Source organism: Oncorhynchus mykiss, chromosome 7 (assembly GCF_057628025.1).
Source record: "Oncorhynchus mykiss isolate SJ-2025 chromosome 7, ASM5762802v1, whole genome shotgun sequence".
In the NCBI taxonomy this organism is placed as follows: Eukaryota; Metazoa; Chordata; class Actinopteri; order Salmoniformes; family Salmonidae; genus Oncorhynchus; species Oncorhynchus mykiss.
The window spans coordinates 32680134-32698182 of record NC_143028.1 but is presented as its reverse complement, the minus strand read 5'-3'; the positions used below and the strand labels follow the sequence as shown (position 1 = coordinate 32698182).

Sequence of the window (18049 nt, the reverse complement as noted above, 5' to 3'; positions counted from 1 at the left end):
TACTGATGGTAGGCTTTGTTACTTTGGTCCCAGCTCTCTGCAGGTCATTCACTAGGTCTGGGATTTCTGGGACTTTTGCTCATCGTTCTTGTGATCATTTTGACCCCACGGGGTGAGATCTTGCGTGAAGCCCAAGATCGAGGGAGATTATCAGTGGTCTTGTATATCTTCCATTTCCTAATAATTGCTCCCACAGTTGATTTCTTCAAACCAAGCTGCTTACCTATTGCATATTCAGTCTTCCCAGCCTGGTGCAGGTCTACAATTTTGTTTCTGGTGTCCTTTGACAGCTCTTTGGTCTTGGCCATAGTGGAGTTTGGAGTGTGACTTTGAGGTTGTGGACAGGTGTCTTTTATACTGATAACAAGTTCAAACAGGTGCCATTAATACACGAGTGGAGGACAGAGGAGCCTCTTAAAGAAGAAGTTACAGGTCTGTGAGAGCCAGAAATCTTGCTTGTTTGTAGGTGACCAAATACTTATTTTCCACCATAATTTGCAAATAAATTCATTAAAAATCCTACAATGTGATTTTCTGGATTTTTTTTCCTCATTTTGTCTGTCATAGTTGAAGTGTACCTATGATGAAAATTACAGGCCTCTCTCAATATCTTAAGTGGGAGAACTTGCACAATTGGTGGCTGACTAAATACTTTTTTGCCCCACTGTATAACAAAAATGTTCGACATAGAAACACTGGATTTTAGTCGTAAAAAAAATACAATCTTTATTAATAACATTCCACTCATGAGGCCAAATAGGGAGCTTTTGGTCATTAACTGCAGGAAAAAGCTACTGGAAAGTTCTCTAATGTAAAATATGTAAAGTGTGGTATTCCGCAAGGCAGCTGTCTTGGTCTCTATTTTAATAATGATCTACCACTAGCCTTAAACAAAGCATGCGTGTCTATGTATGCTGATGTTTAAAGATTATACACATCAGCAACAACATCCAGTAAAATCACTGCAACCCTAAACAAAGAGTTGCAGTTAGTTTTGGAACTGGTTGCGAGTAATTAACTAGACCTGAACATACGGTATCTAAAACTAAAAGCATTGTATTTAGTACAAATCATTCCCTAAGTTCTAGACCTCAGCTGAATCTGGTAATGAATGATGTGGCTGTTGATCAAGTTGAGGAAACTAAACTTATTGGTGTTACAATAGATTGTAAATGGTCATAGTCAAGACATATTGGTTCAATTGTTGTAAATATGGGGAGAGGTCTGTCTGTGATAGAGAGATGCTCTGCTTTTTTTCTCACCACATTCGACCAAAAAAAGTCCTGCAGGCTCTGGTTTTATCACATCTTGAATAATATACCTTAGTTCTGACAGACATACATACCCCACCAGACATGCTACCAGGGGTCTCGTCACAGTCCCCAATTCAAAAACAAATTTAAGGCAACACACAATATTGTATAGACCCATAGTTACATGGAATAATGCCCTTCTATCTCAAATTGCTCAATCAAACAACAAAATCAGCTTAAGAAACAAATAAAACAACACCTCACAGCACTAAGCCTCTCCCCTATCTGAACTAAATAACATGGATGTCTATGTAAAGTAATATGTTTTTCCTAAGTGTTTTGTCAGCATAGGACCTTTTTAATTTCTATATTTATTTTAAATGTATGTAGCTCTGTCCTTGAGCTGTTCTTGTCTGTTATTGTTTTATGTTTTGTGTGGACCCCAGGAAGAGTAGCTGGTGGTTTTGCAACGGCTAACAGGGATCCAAATAAAATCCCAAATCTCTCCATCCCTCCCTCTGTCCCGAAATATCAATGTGAATATTTGATTCTTTCTTATTGTTGTATTCTTTCTGGGTTGATCTTTAACGAGGTTATCTGGAGTTTATTCTCTCACTCATATATTAGCGTTGCAGCTAAAGAGCATTTCATCAGTCGGAAAATTGGATTATGGTTATGTTTCTCTTAAGTGCTCCAGCAGCCTAATTGCTTGTTATTCAGCTCAATGTGAGGATGTCATGCACCTCTCGCCCCTTCTCCTCTTCCTAAAGGGAATAAGAATAAGACATTTCAGTCCACACACACACACGCACACACACACACACACACACACACACACACTGATATAGAGTGAATTAATTGCCAGGGTCACTTAAATATATGATCGTGACTACAATGCAATTAGCAACAATTCCCATATATTACATTTACATTGTGTGTGTCTGTGTGTGTGCATGTGTGTGCTTGTGCATGTATGTGCTTGTGCATGTGTGTGTGTGTGTGTGTGTGTGTGTCCAGAGAAAATATCTTTAGTTTGTGCTTTGCGTATAATTATCTGGTGGTCTACCTGTACTTCTCTTGTTGATTTTTCACTCTCTCTTCTATATCCTCATTTCAGGACCCAGATCAATTTCACTGTGGCCATCGATTTCACTGCGTCTAATGGTAAGGGATTCTAAAGACTGTGTGTGTGTGTGTGTGTGGCGCGCCACTAGGGGGCGATAAAGACCACCGCTACTCAACCCACAAGCAAGCATGCAAGACCTTCCCTCGTCCCCTCTTCGGCAAATCAGATCATGACTCCTGGTTCCTGTTTACAAACAAAGCTCAAACAGGGAGTACCTGTGACGTGCTCTGTAGAAAAAGGGCCTACCGAACCAGAAGCTATGCTGCAGGACTGCTTTGCTAGTGCTGACTGAGGCTCCGCCGATAGCATCGACGAGCTAACCACCTCCATCATCAAGAAATGCATCACCGACATCATCCCCACAGTGAAGATTTACTGCTTCAGCGTTCAAAAGCCCTGGATGAACACTGAGGTGCGCATTAAGTTAAAGGAACAAGCTACCGCTCACAGGGCTATCACAGCCAAGCCTGAGGCTACGGCTGATGACACAAACGCATACAAGAAGTCCCGTTACGACCTCCACAAAGCCATCAAACAGGCAAAAGGGCAATATCAGAACATGGTGGAATCCTGTTATTTCCCGGCTCTGACTACCTAGCCATGATCTGCACAACAATGCCTCTCTACCAGCATTTTTTGAATGCTTCGATAACAACACAGATCCCTGCATGAGGGCCCCCGCTGAGGAATGGGTGATCTCTCACTTCGAGGCTGATGTAAGGTTTTTAAACGGGTCAACACCCTTAAGGCCGCCTCCTGAGTGGCGCAGTGCGTCTAAGGCGACCACTGCATCGCAGTTGCTAGCAGTGCCACTAGAGATCCTGGTTCGAGTCCAGGCTCTGTCGCTGCCGGCCGCAACCGGGTGACCCATGGGGCGGCGCACAATTGGCCCAGCGTCGTCCGGGGTAGTGGAGGGTTTGGCCAGCAGGGATGTCATTGTCCCATCGCGCTCTAGAGACTCCTGTAGCGGAACGGGTGCATGCATGCTTACACGGTCACCAGGTGTACGGCGTTTCCTCCGACATATTTGTGTGGCTGACTTCCGGGTTAAGCGGGCATTGTGCCAAGAAGCAATGCAGCTTGGTTGGGTCATGTTTGGGGAGGGCGCATTGCTCTTGACCTTCGCCTCTCACAAGTCCGTATGGGAGTGGCAGGATGAGAAAGACTGTAACTACCAATTGGATACCACGAAATTGGAGAGAAAAAGGGGTAAAAATAAAAATATATATATTCATAATAACAAAAAACACTCTTAAGGCCGCAGGGCCAGATGGTATTTTGTGGCGTGTCCTCAGGGCATATGGGCTCCCGTGTGGCACAGCGGTCTAAGGCACTGCACCTCAGTGCTAGAGGCGTCACTACAGAACCTGGTTCAATTCCAGGCTGTAACACAACTGGCCATGATTGGGAGTCCAATAGGGTGGATGCTGTTCATTGACTACAGCTCAGCGTTCAACACCATAGTTCCCTCGAAGCTCGTTACCAAGCTCGGGACCCTGGGACTGACCACCTCCCTCTGCAACTGGATCCTGGACTTCCTGATGAGCCAACACCAGGTGGTAAGAGTAGGCAACAACACCTCCCCCACGCTGACCCTCAACACGAAGGCACCCCAGGTTTGTGAGCTTATCCCCCTCCTGTACTCCCTCTTCAGCCACGACTGTGTGACCGCACACGACTCCAACTCCATCATCAAGTTTCCAGACGACATGCTGGTGATCACCAGCGGCGATGAGAGCTTACAGGGAGAAGGTCAGGGGGTGCTGAGAAGTCTGGAAAATTGCAAGAGGCTTGCCACCCAAGACATGACTGTTCTCCATGCTCCTGTCCGGCAGGCAGTACAAGTGCATCAAGGCTCAGACCAACAGACTGCTAAACATCCTCTATCCCCTGGCCATATGGCTATTAAATGGCAAACAACTACTGCTCTCCCTCTCCCACAGACAAGCCACACTGAAGCTTTTATGTCCATCCAGACGTCTCTACCTACTCAGACACACACACCTTCACTGTCACTCTTACTCACAAACTCATTACTAAGGCCACACTGCTGCTAAAATGATTATTGATTAGATGTATTACTACCACTACATTACTGTTCATTGATTGCCATTAGTATATACTGTATCTATTTATCCTGCTACTGGTCACTATTACTCCTGTTCACATTACCATTAATATATTCCTGCTATCAGTCACTTTTCAGTCCTGTTTACATGTATATCCACCCATCAGGCCTACATTTAAATGGTTTAAACTCTAATCCAGAGCAAATTACAGGAGCAATTAGGGTTAAGTGCCTTGGTTAAGGGCAAATCAACAGATTTTTCACCTAGTCATCTCGGGGATTCAAACCAGCCACTTTTCAGTTACTGGACCAACTCTGTTAACCGCTAAGCTACCTGTCGCCCTACACTACACTCTTGCGCGCACACACACACACACACACACACACACACACACACACACACACACACACACACACACACACACACACACACACACACACACAGACACAGACACACAGACACACACACACTCTGCTGCCACACTGTTTACTATTATTATTATTTATCCTGCTACCAGTCACTTTCTCCTAATTTCTTCCTATGTATATAAAGGTATCTACCTCAAATACCCCAGTATCCTGCACATTGTACATGTGGTACTGCCACTGACCCTGTATATAGCTTACATTCATATTTTTTTCTTTGTCTTATTTTCTACTTCTCTTCTTTATTTTGTATTATTCTTTTCTTATTTGTTATAGTATTTTGATATTGAATTACTGTACTGTTGTGTAGGGCTCGCAAGTTAAGCATTTCACTGTACTTGTACATGTGACAAATAAAACTCGAAACACACACACACGCAAAACCTCCCTATTCCTCCATACTATACGTGTTGCTCTGGGTTTGGGTCGCCTGCTAACTTTCTTCCTGAGTGTCTATGGTCAATACCACCACGCTGTTCCTAAAATGGATGACCACTGTGCCCCATAATAGCACTGCTTCCGAGACCAAATGCCACCCAAAATGGTCGAATACACCCTCCTTACCACAGTCTAAAAGGCCACACTTAAGTTTAAATCACTCCACTTATTTGGAGCCTCTAGCTCAGCAGTTCCTTTTCTATTTCCCACCCTTCCATTAAGCTCCTAGCCTATCAGAGTATTCCTTCCTATTCCTATTCATTGTGTGACGGGGTTGGTGAGAGCAGGCGGTAGTTTATCTCTGAAAGGTTGAAGAGAAGGAGAGTTCTAAATCGTTGTTATTTTTTAGCTGTATTCAAATCAAGCCCTTAACCAACAACGCAGTTCAAGATAGAGTGAAGAAAATATTTACTGAATACACTAAAGCAAAAAAATGATAAAAAGTATATAATAAAATAACAATAACAAGGCTATATGCAGGGGGTACCGGTACCGAGTCAATGTGCAGGGGTACAGGTTAGCCAAGGTAATTTGTACAAGTAGGTAAAGTGACTAAGCATAGATCATAGACAGCGCGTAGCAGCAGTGTAAAAACAAATGGAGGGGGGACGTCAATGTAAATATTATGGGTAGCCATTTGATTAATTATTCAGCAGTCTTATGGCTTGGGGGTAAAAGCTGTTAAGAAGCTTTTGGGTTCTTGACTTGGAGCTCCGGTACCACTTGCCGTGCCGTGACACCTTTATAGGGTTAGGGTTATGGTTCCCACATGGCCATATTTTCACGTTACACCACTTGTTTATTGAAAACAGACCAAAACAGAGTGAACTACCTGTGCTAATTAGCTATCTGCATCTCCTAACACCTGTGTGTAAACAGAAGACAGACGGCACAAGCGTGTTGTCAATATAAAATACTGTCGGCTGCAACTGTGTTATTGGTTTAAAAAAACTGCGCACAGTGAGTATGTAGCCTTTTGGTTCTAGACTTGGCACTCCGGTACCACTTGCCATACAGAGAACAGTCTATGACTTGACCATTTTTTGGGGCCTTCCTCTGACACCACCTAGTTAGGGCCTGGATTGCAGGAAGCTTGGCCCCAATGATGTACTGTGCCGTACACACTACCCTACCCAAAATAAAATACTGTCGGCTGCAACTGTGTTATCAGTTTTTTAAAAACTGTGTACAGTAAGTATGTATTTTGCATTTGTGAATTTATTTTGATGGGATATGAGAGCAGAGGGATTTATGTTTCTAGAACTGTACCGCAATTGAGAAACAGGACATGTAAGCTCCTTGGACTAAGGAGTAACCTTTAGTCCAATATTGGGCTAGCTTTCCCACAGCGGTATAGCTGGCTAGTTAAAGCTGCAATATGTAACTTTTTGGGTGACCAAACCACATTCATATAGAAATGTGAGTTATAGAACTGTCATTCTCATTAAAATCAAGTCTAAAACTGGTTCTATGTGGGCTTTTTCTATACTTTTTGTTATTTTACTTTTGGTATTGTACACAATCTTCGAACAGCTAAAAATACAATATTTGGGTTATATATTTCACAGTGGTTTTGACGGTACAATGATTCTCTAGTCTACACTATACATTTCGTGTTTTGTGACATAAACTGAAATTAGGTGAACTATTCGAATTTTATCAACAAGGAAATTGCGTCAGTAGCTAGCAAAAATATTTGTACACCTATGTGTCCCTTGTAGCAGCTAGCTGACCAAAGTTTTCGATGCATGCCTCCACACAGAAGAGCAGGTAATCTGGAGATGTGTCGTATTCAGCAGAGGCAAGCACTGCCAGAGCCACCTATGTGAAGCTAGCCACAATAACGATTAGCCAAAATAGTGAAATTTGCTATTTGCCTTAAAAATTAAAGTCCCTTATTGAAACGGATGCAAACGGATACAAATAGTGGAATCATGCCATATTTGGACTACAGTTGTGGCCAAACATTTTGAGAATTTTGCAGGATGGCCTAGTGTCAAGAAGGCCAGCAAAGAAGCCACTTCTCTCCAGGAAAAACATCAGAGACAGACTGATATTCTACAAAAGGTACAGGAATTGGACTGCTGAGGACTGGGGTAAAGTAATTTTCTCTGATGAATCCCCTTTCCGATTGTTTGGGGCATCCGGAAAAAAGCTTGTCTGGAGAAGACAAGGTGAGCGCTACCCTCAGTCCTGTGTCATGCCAACAGTAAAGCATCCTGAGACCATTCATGTGTGGGGTTGCTTCTCAGCCAAGGGAGTGGGCTCACTCACAATTTTGCCTAAGAACACAGCCATGAATAAAGAATGGTACCAACACATCCTCCGAGAGCAACTTCTCCCAACCATCCAGGAACGTGTTTGGTGACGAACAATGCCTTTTCCAGCATGATGGAGCACCTTGCCATAAGGCAAAAGTGATAACTAAGTAGCTCGGGGAACAAAACATCGATATTTTGAGTCCATGGCCAGGAAACTCCCCAGACCTTAATCCCATTGAGAACTTGTGGTCAATTCTCAAGAGGCGGGTGGACAAACAAAAACCCACAAATTCTGACAAACTCCAAGCATTTATTATGCAAGAATGGGCTGCTATCAGTGTGGCCCAGAAGTTAATTGACAGCATGCCAGGGTGGATTGCAGAGGTCTTGAAAAAGAAGGGTCAACACTGCAAATATTGACTCTTTGCATCAACTTCATGTAATTGTCAATAAAAGCCTTTGACACTTATGAAATGCTTGTAATTATACTTCAGTATTCCATAGTAACATCTGTCAAAAATATCTAAATACGCTGAAGCAGCAAACCTTGGGGAAATTAATTGTTGTGTCATTCTCAAAACCTTTTGCCACGACTGTAGATATTGCTTAAATTTGGAATGTTATTATATAAATTCAACAAAAGACACTAAAATTTGTTAATTTAGCAAAAAAGTACAAATCAGTTCAAATCTTACTTTGTATTGTATTAGACTTTAGACTTTATAATTGCAATAGGGGCATACTGCATGCACTGTACTGCCTTACCTATGGATCTTGGGTCCATGAAATGGGGTATCAGCCTATTCAGTGACAACCACAGAACACAACTGTGAAGAGTTTACACAAACATTAGCGTCGTAGCTCTTATTGATCAACCAATGGTGTGTTAGATACCACCCACCGACGTTTGATTGACACCCCATTATTATCATATTGGAGGAAGAAATATATATATAAATGAATTAAATGATTTAAAGTTTGAGTAATTAGATAATACATAGATAAAAATTAGATACATACAGGTGTGTCGAGAAAATGAATGAATTTTGGTCAGTATTTTAGTATTTCCTTGCTCATTTGGTTAATTATCTGTGGATGTATTTATTTATTCATTTATTCATGTATTTATGTGTGCGTTTATTTATTTATTTATTTCCATTCATGGCAAGTTTGTCCTCCGTAATAGCATGTCACTAAGAACACCAGCGCATAGCTTGTGCATGGCAGCCATCAGATAATGTGTGTACAGAACCTGATTGACTAAATAGACTGCCAGGTTAATGTAGAGCAACATATTCAGGCTGATGACAATGCTCGGGTTTTCTGCATGAACCTGCTGCGCTTGATTTAGTTGCAACAACATTCCAGCCCCCTTTCTCAACAACAAACAAACTGGTCATACACTATATTGACATATGCCTTCTGCCCCTTCCCTAGGTAACCCATCCCAGTCCACTTCTCTACACTATATGAACCCATACCAGATGAATGCATACGCCATGGCCTTGAAGGCTGTAGGGGAGATCATCCAGGACTACGACAGTGATAAGATGTTCCCTGCCTTGGGCTTCGGAGCCAAGCTGCCCCCGGATGGACGGGTCTCACACGAGTTCCCACTGGTGAGTCAAACACAGAGCCCTTTCTGGTCACTTGTTACTGAACTGAACTGGACAAGATTGGACTAAAACTGGACTGTACTTGACTGGGCTTGAATTTACTTGACTCACCAAATTCAGCTGACGATTGTCCACTCCAGAAAGAAGATATTGATTTATTAAATAGAAGAGATTTTACCCTGTTGATTGTTTCTACCTCTCCAGAAGGTGAGAGAAGCCCGACTTTAACGATATAGATAAACTAGAGCAAACTGTTTTAAACCTGTTGATTGTTCTGTTGTTCCTCCTCTCCAGAACGGTAACATAGAGAACCCCTACTGTAACGGTATAGATGGCATCCTGGAGGCCTATCACGAGAGTCTGAAGACTGTTCAGCTCTACGGACCAACCAACTTCGCCCCCGTAGTCAACCACGTGGCCAGGTAATGGACGCATACACACGCACAAACGCACAAATGCAGGCGCGCATTTGCAAACACATACATATACACACGTACATACAGGCAGACTCATACACACACACATGCACGCACATACACACATGCACACTCACATACACACATGCTGCACACACAGGCAGACATAAAGGCACACACCCTCACAAATCTACTATCACAGATTATCAGCAGTGCAAGCCAGCGTGAAATGTCTCGTTCTCTGCTGCTGTCAGATATCAGCCTTGTCGTGTAGTTGTTCCACTACAGTAATCCCAGTAATTCATACTCAGTCTTCCATCCCTGGGCTTCTCTCCTGTTCTGACCTCAAAGGCTGTGACGATTGGCCTTTCAATGGAAAAACACAGGATGTGACACACATTAACACCGTGGCACTGTGAGAGAATGAATCAATTACTGACTCGCCAGACTGGCGGCGGAGCACTCAACGTAAACATATAAACACATAAACATAACTCAGAGTCAGAGAGGGCAAGCACTCTGATCACATTAGAGGAGGAGTGGGAAGTGGAAAAGGGAGCGATAAATGCAGACACTGCTGTACACACACACACACCGGATAGGGATGGTGGTTTAATAAGGAAGGAGGGATGATGGGGTACACACACTAGTGATGCACGGGTTGACTCGTAACCCGCATTACCCGGGGTTTAGGTCCATGAAGTGCAGTATTGTGTGGATGAGGAACGTGTGGGTGCCGGTCGGGTTGAATAAAGATAAAACAAGGAATCCATAAATGTATCATTCCTGTGCAATTCATATCAATAGGCTACGTTGAGGTTTTTCTTTCAGAATTTCTATCTGCCGTTAGTGTGTAGCCGAAGCTTTAGGGCCTAACTGTAGCGTGCCAAATACACCGCAATTGCCTTTTGGGAACTTTAAGTTAGTAGTCTAATGTTTGGAAAAGATTTGGTGAAACGGTAAAAGAGTATGATAGCAGTTCCAGCTTTGTCATGTGCGATGATTGTGAGGTGCGATACGAATTCGACAGTCAGAAGACGGGGACTTCAGTATGGTACATCAAGGGAACTGTGCTGTTCAGATGGGTTAAATGGAATAGTAGTCTAACTGAAATCTGAAATTTGACTATGTCTGTAACATCTCATATAGCCTAATATAATATGAACTGCTGCATAATTATGTATATCTTGCAATAAAATGATAGACCAAATTAAATTTTGTCTTCAGGAACAGGAGTGGAGAAATATATATATATTTTTTCAGTATCTTGAGAGAATGAATGCGCTGTTAGGGACCGTCTGTAAAGGTGCGTTCTTTATCAGCATCATAAAAGCTGATAGCATTTCAAAAACATAAAACATGCATCCAAGCCAAGCTGAAATCTTATCAGAAACATGTTGGGTCGTTTTAACAGCTTTTAATCCCCTTAAAACCGGTCAAACTGATGTAATTTGAAAATGTTCCCCTAATTTGCATTTTCTCCACAGTCCCTAAACGTCTTTACTGCTCGAGAGAAGCAGAGATAAAAGAGGAAAAGGAAACAAGCTTTACTTATGTCAACTAGATTGAAGCATTCATTCTATCGATCTATGACATTACTCTGGTGAGCAAGGGTTTAGTTAGTCTTCTAGGGCCACACGTAGACCTAATAACAGAACAGAAGCTGCATGTATCTATAGACCAGTTGACTAACAAATAGCCTACCAAAATGTTGGAAATTATGAGCAGTAACATAGGCCTGGGTGCTCAAACAGCTGACCCGCACATCACTAACACACACACAAACACACAGGCACACACACACCTAGTCCGCAGTCTGATAACTTTCCAAACAAAGAGAGATAAGACCATAGAGATAAAAAGAGTTCTGAATATGTCCCTCCAGGCACAGTAACAGTCAGTCCTCTATCCATTACCATGTGAATGGAGTTGGGCTGAAAGGGAGAAAATGACTCCAGACAGAGGGAACAAATGAACACAGACACTCAGTTGATCACTGAAACACACGGCGTAGTTCGGCTTCATATCCTGCAGTGTTTGAGGTCAAAGTGTTTTTCGAGGTATGATAATGAATAGAATGAATGTTATCAATCCGCAGAATGATATCAGAGTATAGTATTTAAATTTAATAGACACTGAAATGTAGAAGGGACTGGAGTGGAGAAGATGGAGAGGGAGTACAATGACTTTAGTTAAAGAATGACATTCAAGCATGTCATTGGTCACAGGAAGTTTGAGTTTGGTTCAGGGTGTTTGCTTTTTTACTCACAATCTGCTTGTGTGTGTGCCTGCGCGCCTGTTTGTGTGTGTGCATACTTGCCTGCCTGACTTGCCTGCATGCGTGCGTGTGTGTGTGTGTGTGTGCGTGTGTGTTCCTCTTCAGTTATGCTGCAGCGGTTCAGGACGGGTCCCAGTACTTCGTCCTCCTCATCATCACAGACGGAGTCATATCAGACATGGCTCAGACCAAGGAGGCCATCGTCAATGTAAGTCTGGAGAGAAGGAGAGATGGAGAGAGAGAGAGTGGTTGAAGAGGAAGGATGAAAGAGGGAGAGAGAGAGAGAGGGAGAAAATGGTGGTACATGAAAGAGAAATGAGGGGAGATGTAGAGAGAGAGAGAGAGAGAGAGAAAGAGAGAGAGAAGCGAGAAGCGAGAATGTTTGGAGAGAGAAGCAAACGAAGAGAAAGAATGAAGAGAAAGTCATCTGCGTGGAATCGGCCAGACCTCCAGCACACTGGATTTAAAGGGAATTTGCGACTGTTAGTCAAACCGTTAGAACAGCCACACCTTCCTTTTAAGATCTTGCCTGCTGCTCTATCTTGCTTGGCCTCTCTGACTGACTACTGCACCTCTACCTGCATACAACCCTGCTGCCTCTACTGCTTTCAGTTCTGCTCTTTTGATGGTGATGGAATCTAATGTTTTCTCTGAAATAGGAGAGTGAAGTTGAAATGCTTTGAGCGTCCTCTTCAGTTCAAAGAGCTCTGGACAGGATGGTGTGTGTGTGTGTCCTCCGGAGAGTGTTTTCAGGAACACTGACCTACTTCTCTACAGCTGGCGGAGGGAGGAAGGGAGGGAGGTAACGGAGGGAGGAAGGCGAGGGAGGTAACGGAGGGAGGAAGGCGAGGCCCATGCTGTGTGTCATTCATAACACAGCTGGGGCAGGGGGGACAGTACACTATGGAACCTGTCACTCAGTTAGAGAACACAACAGTGCTCCAAAGCAAAGCAATGCTCTCTCAATGCATTATTTCGCTCTACCTCTTTTCATTGCTCTCTATTTCTGTCTTGCGTCACCTCTCTCTTTCTCTCTTGCTTCACCTCTCTTTCTCTCTGGCCTCTCCCTACCTCCTTCCCTCTTTCTCTATGTACCTCCCTCTCTCTTTCTCTCTTCTTCTCTCAGGCTCTCTCTCCCTCTCTCTTCTCCTCTCAGGGTCTCTCTCCCTCTCTCCCTCTCTCTTCTCCTCTCAGGCTCTCTCTCCCTCTCTCCCTCCCTCTTCTCCTCTCAGGCTCTCTCTCCCTCTCTCTTCTCCTCTCGGGCTCCTGTCATGTTAAAACAGTTCATGTCATATCAGGGCCCCTGGTGAATCAGACACTTTGACACATTTCTTTCTCCGCCCAACGATTAAATTGCGCCGTGCACAATTCTACTATGGCCCCGTCAACACCCTCAGACCCCTACCGGAGCCTAACGCCACATCCTGATGTTAGCATCAATGTGACTCTGTAAATGTCACAGATCATGTTGTTCAAGTCTCCCACACTTTCTCGGGAGGTTTAAAAACATGGCTTTACTAGAGGTACAGGATATCCCTTAGAGAGGAGTTAGGAGGCTAGCCCACTGCTTCTCTATTAGTCTTCCACAGCCTGATAATGTATTGAGGTGTGGTTCTCTCATTATTGGTTCCCCGGTGTTTCCTATGTGGTTCAAATCTGGTTTTAAGACATCATTCATCCAGCCCTCCCTTTGTAGACCTGTTCTGTAGGCTACTCTAGTCCAGGACCCATATACGAAGAGAGTTTGGACATTGCCGTTTCAGTTGATTTTACAACCAAGACATTTAAAGGAAGACTCAGCGAGATGATGTTGCAACGAAAAGCACCGCAGATATTAAGACCACACGGTCACACAGAGTATCTGCTCATGTGCACGGGTGCGCTTCACGCTGCTACAACGTGGTAGCCTCGAGACCAAAACAGGGGAGAAGTTTAGCGTTGCGCTGCAAAGCTCTTAGTTGGATTCACACATTCATTTGCCACTGTGGTATCAGGCTGTGGTATCACACTGTGGTTCTCAAAGGTCACTTCTAGAGGGGAGTCCTCCAAATGACGTACTAGGCTTAATGTCTTCTTCAGTCGAAGTCTGGGGTGGTTTCTTGTCTCTCTCAGTGGGACATCACAGGACATAATTGACGACTTGTGAATTACGTTATTTATGAGTCACCGACTCAGACGTAGGTGTGATTGGCTTCTCAGGCTCTGGTCAGAAATCCTTTGGTGTGTCACACAGAAGACGTTCTCCCCCGCAGACGCTCACTGTTCTCATACTGTTTCATCAGCAGCAAACACACATACATACGTGCATTCTCGTCGCCTCTGAATGAGTGTTATAGAAACAGACAGGACTAATCAGTTAGACATCCCCAGGCTTCTTACACATTTTGTTTATGGACGGTGGTCTCAGAGTGGATGATGGACATGTTAAACTACTGTAACATCACTTCCTGTTGTGTTCTGCTGGTCCAGTACTTGAGTAAAAGTAAAGATACCTTAATAGAAAATGACTCAAGTAACAGTGAAAGTCACCCAGTAAAATATTGGTTGAGTAAAAGAGTAAAAGTTTTGGTTTTAAATTTAACTAAGTTTCAAAACTAAATGTAATTGCTAAAATATACTAAAAGTAAAAATATTAATAATTTCATATTCCTTACATTAAGCAAACCAGACGGCACCATTTTCTTTTGTTTCTTTTTTTTAAGGATAGCCAGGGGCACACTCCAACACTCAGACATCGTTTACAAATTAAGCATTTGTGTTTAATGAGTATGTCAGATCAGTGGCAGTAGGGATGACCTGGGACGTTCTCTTGAGAAGTGTGTGATTTGGACCATTTTCCTGTCCTGCTATGTATGAGTACTTTTGCGTGTCAGAGAAAATGTATGGAGTAAATAGTACATTATTTCCTTTAGGAATGTATTGAAATAAAAGTAAAAGTTGTCCAAAATATAAATAGTGAATTTAAGTACAAATATCCCCCCAAAAATGACTTAAGTAGTACTTTACACCACTGTGTAGGATGAGTCCCAATAATGTCTCCTTCACCACTTCCCACAAAAGTAAAAGCCTTGGATTGGTGTAGACATGGGCTAGTGGGAGTTTACATCACATTTCTTATACCAGTCATTTCCTTTTAAACCAGGGTAGGGAAGTGAACAAGTGTACACTTTCGGAGGAAGGAGAAAAATTGGGCCGCAACCTGAGTCTTCACCCACTCCCCTTTAGCTCCCTAAAGTCCAGCTGTCCACACAAGAAGGCCTGATACCTCTATACCCCTGCCGAAATGGCCATCCCTTGCAAAATAGCTGTAAGTAGTAGTAGATGTACTGTTGTTAGTTAGTTTACTCCAATTAGGGTAGGGATGGTAGGGTAGGGGGGGGGGGGGAATATATTTTAAAAAATGTAAAGAAGAGAAAAAAACACTAGAACCACCAAACGCCAATGCCTCCTACCGTTTGATTTTGTAACTAAAATAAATCAGCCATTTTGAAAGCAACATCCTCCTGCTTCCCTGGCTTCCTAAATCATTTTATTTTGCATTACTCAGCTGTCAAAATGTTTTTGTTTTTTTTAAATCACAAACAGAAACGTATTTAGAGCCCGTATACCTGTTTATTTTTTCCACACCTATTCCTAACTTAACCCTTTGATGCATACGATCACATCTTTGTGATCATTGTTGAGTGGTCCCTGGAGTGTACCATCGCAAATATGTGACCGAAAGCCTTGATTCGGTCTTATGTAGCAAAATTTGAAATTGTGTTTTTTTACATGGGATAAAAGTAGACAGCTAGAACATGGTATATCCTACATTGCAGTTGAAGAACAATGGGAAAGTCATTCCTCTTTGAAAGTTGATGAAATTGTAAATCCACTTTTGAGAAAATGTTTTGGTACACCTACTGGCGTGCTCTTCTTTGTCTACACCCATTCAGCATCGTTCACACCCTCTTAAGTCTTAGCTCCATCCATCTCTTTAAGGATTCACATGTGAGGCCATTTGCTGAACAGGGTGATGATTCGTTTAGTAAACAACCAAAGATTTCAAGACTAAACGTGGTGAAAGTAGTAGCCTACAATAAGGAAAAACTCCAGGTAAAAATACACTATATCTAGTCCTTGGCCTACATCCTAATCTGACTTTGGTGCAGGTCATGTTGTTCTTCGTATTACCGTCTCTGGTAAACACAAACGGTATCAAATAAAATAAAAAGTTGATTTGTCACATGCACTGGAAACAGAAGGTGTAAACAGTACAATGAAATGGTTACTTGCAGAGAAGCAATATCAAAAACAGAAAGTGTCCAGATAAAAATATTTTATCATTATTAGATGACACTTACCTGACAAACTTGTCTAAATTGATGGGTCATGTGAAGGAAATTCTGTAAACAACACCCAGCCACATCTAGCTAAGTGGATGGGTCACAATGAACCGGCATAATCCCAACTCACGCTACTACTATACCAACCAGGTTCAACGTTAGCTAGCTAACATTAGGCTATAACTAAGAATGCAACTGGATTTCTGGTTCAAATAATATTACTACACAGATCATACATGTAACGTTAGTTAGCGAGCCAGCAAGCTAACGTTTACTAGCTAGCTAACAGTACACTGTAACTTGCAATGAAAAATGACTTTCTGACAAAATTAGAAACTTATACTAACTAAAAATGTATCTAGACTCTTACCCGTATACATTGATGAATGCTTCACGGCAGACTGGAACCATTTAACTCAGTTTTGTTCGTAGCTACATCTTGTTTGGGCAGCGTTGTGTCAAGTCACTCCAGTTCACACTGACTGTGGCGTGTGCAGAAAGTAACAAATCACTTTCCCCAACTGATTGGTCAATAGATTCAGGGCATTCAATGTTGTTGAGAAAAGTAGAAAAACTTTTGTTCTAGTTGGCTAACGTTATATATTTAAAAATGGATGCGGTAGAAAGGGCTCTCAACACATACTGAGCAGCTCACGTTATAAACAGAAACATGTTGCATGGCAGACCAATCCAAACTCATCTCCCGGTATGTTCAGTCCATCCATTATCTCAGCCAATCATGCCCAGCGGGAAAGTTCCTGTCTTTTTCCGTGGCTAAACCAACTAGGCTCGTAATTTAACCATTTTATTTGTATTTATAGATGAAATACACGTTTGTTATTAAGGCACATGAAAGTTCACATATTCCAGAAGGCATTTCTGCCCCCAAAAAAACACATTTTGATTAAAAGAATATACACTACTGTTCAAAAGTTTGGGGACACTTAAAAATGTCCTTGTTTTTAAAAGAAAACCACTATTTTTGTCCATTAAAATAACATCAAATTGATCAGAAATACAGTGAAGACATTGTTAATGTTGTAAATGACTATTGTAGCTGGAAACGGCTGATTTTTTATGGAATACTACATAGGCGTGCAGAGGCCCATTATCAGCAACCATCACTCCTGTGTTCAATGGCACGTTGTGTTAGATAATCCAAGTTTATCATTTTAAAAGGCTAATTGATCATTAGAAAGCGCTTTTGTACTGGCTCTAACCACAATAGAAAGAGGAGTGGGAGGCCCCGGTGCACAACTGAGCAAGAGGACAAATACATTAGAGTGTCTAGTTTGAGAAACAAATGCCTCACAAGTCCTCAACTGGCAGCTTCGTTAAATAGTACTCGCAGAACACCTGTCTCAACATCAACAGTGTCACGCCCTGACCATAGTTTACTTTGTATTTTCTATGTTTTGATTGGTCAGGGTGTGATCTGAGTGGGCATTCTATGTTACATGTCTAGTTTGTCCAGTTCTATGTTCGGCCTGATATGGTTCTCAATCAGAGGCAGGTGTTCGTCATTGTCTCTGATTGGGAACCATATTTAGGTAGCCTGGGTTTCACTGTGTGTTTGTGGGTGATTGTTCCTGTCTATGTGTTTTTCACCAGATAGGCTGTTTTAGGTTTTCGTTACGTTCATCACGTTCTTTATTTTGTAGTGTTTGCATTGATTCGTGTTTTACGTTTGTTCATTAAAACATGGATCGCAATCTACACGCTGCATTTTGGTCCGACTCTCCTTCACATAAAGAAAACCGTTACAGAATCACCCACCACAAAAGGACCAAGCAGCGTGTCAACAGGCAGGAGCAGCGCGAGGAGACGCGCAATAAGGATTTC

At 42.4% G+C, this 18049-nt stretch overlaps 1 protein-coding gene across 2 annotated transcripts in view; it reads left to right on the top strand.

Annotated features, from left to right (window-relative positions):
* LOC110527714 (copine-5) overlaps window positions 1-18049 on the top strand; it is a 192855-nt gene that overhangs the window by 158489 nt on the left and 16317 nt on the right. For both annotated transcript variants that reach the window (XM_036983207.2, XM_036983206.2), the window contains 4 exons: window positions 2371-2417; window positions 9010-9191; window positions 9483-9610; window positions 11988-12090. In XM_036983207.2, the coding sequence (XP_036839102.1) occupies window positions 2371-2417; window positions 9010-9191; window positions 9483-9610; window positions 11988-12090 (460 nt within the window). The remainder of the gene's footprint in view (window positions 1-2370; window positions 2418-9009; window positions 9192-9482; window positions 9611-11987; window positions 12091-18049) is intronic.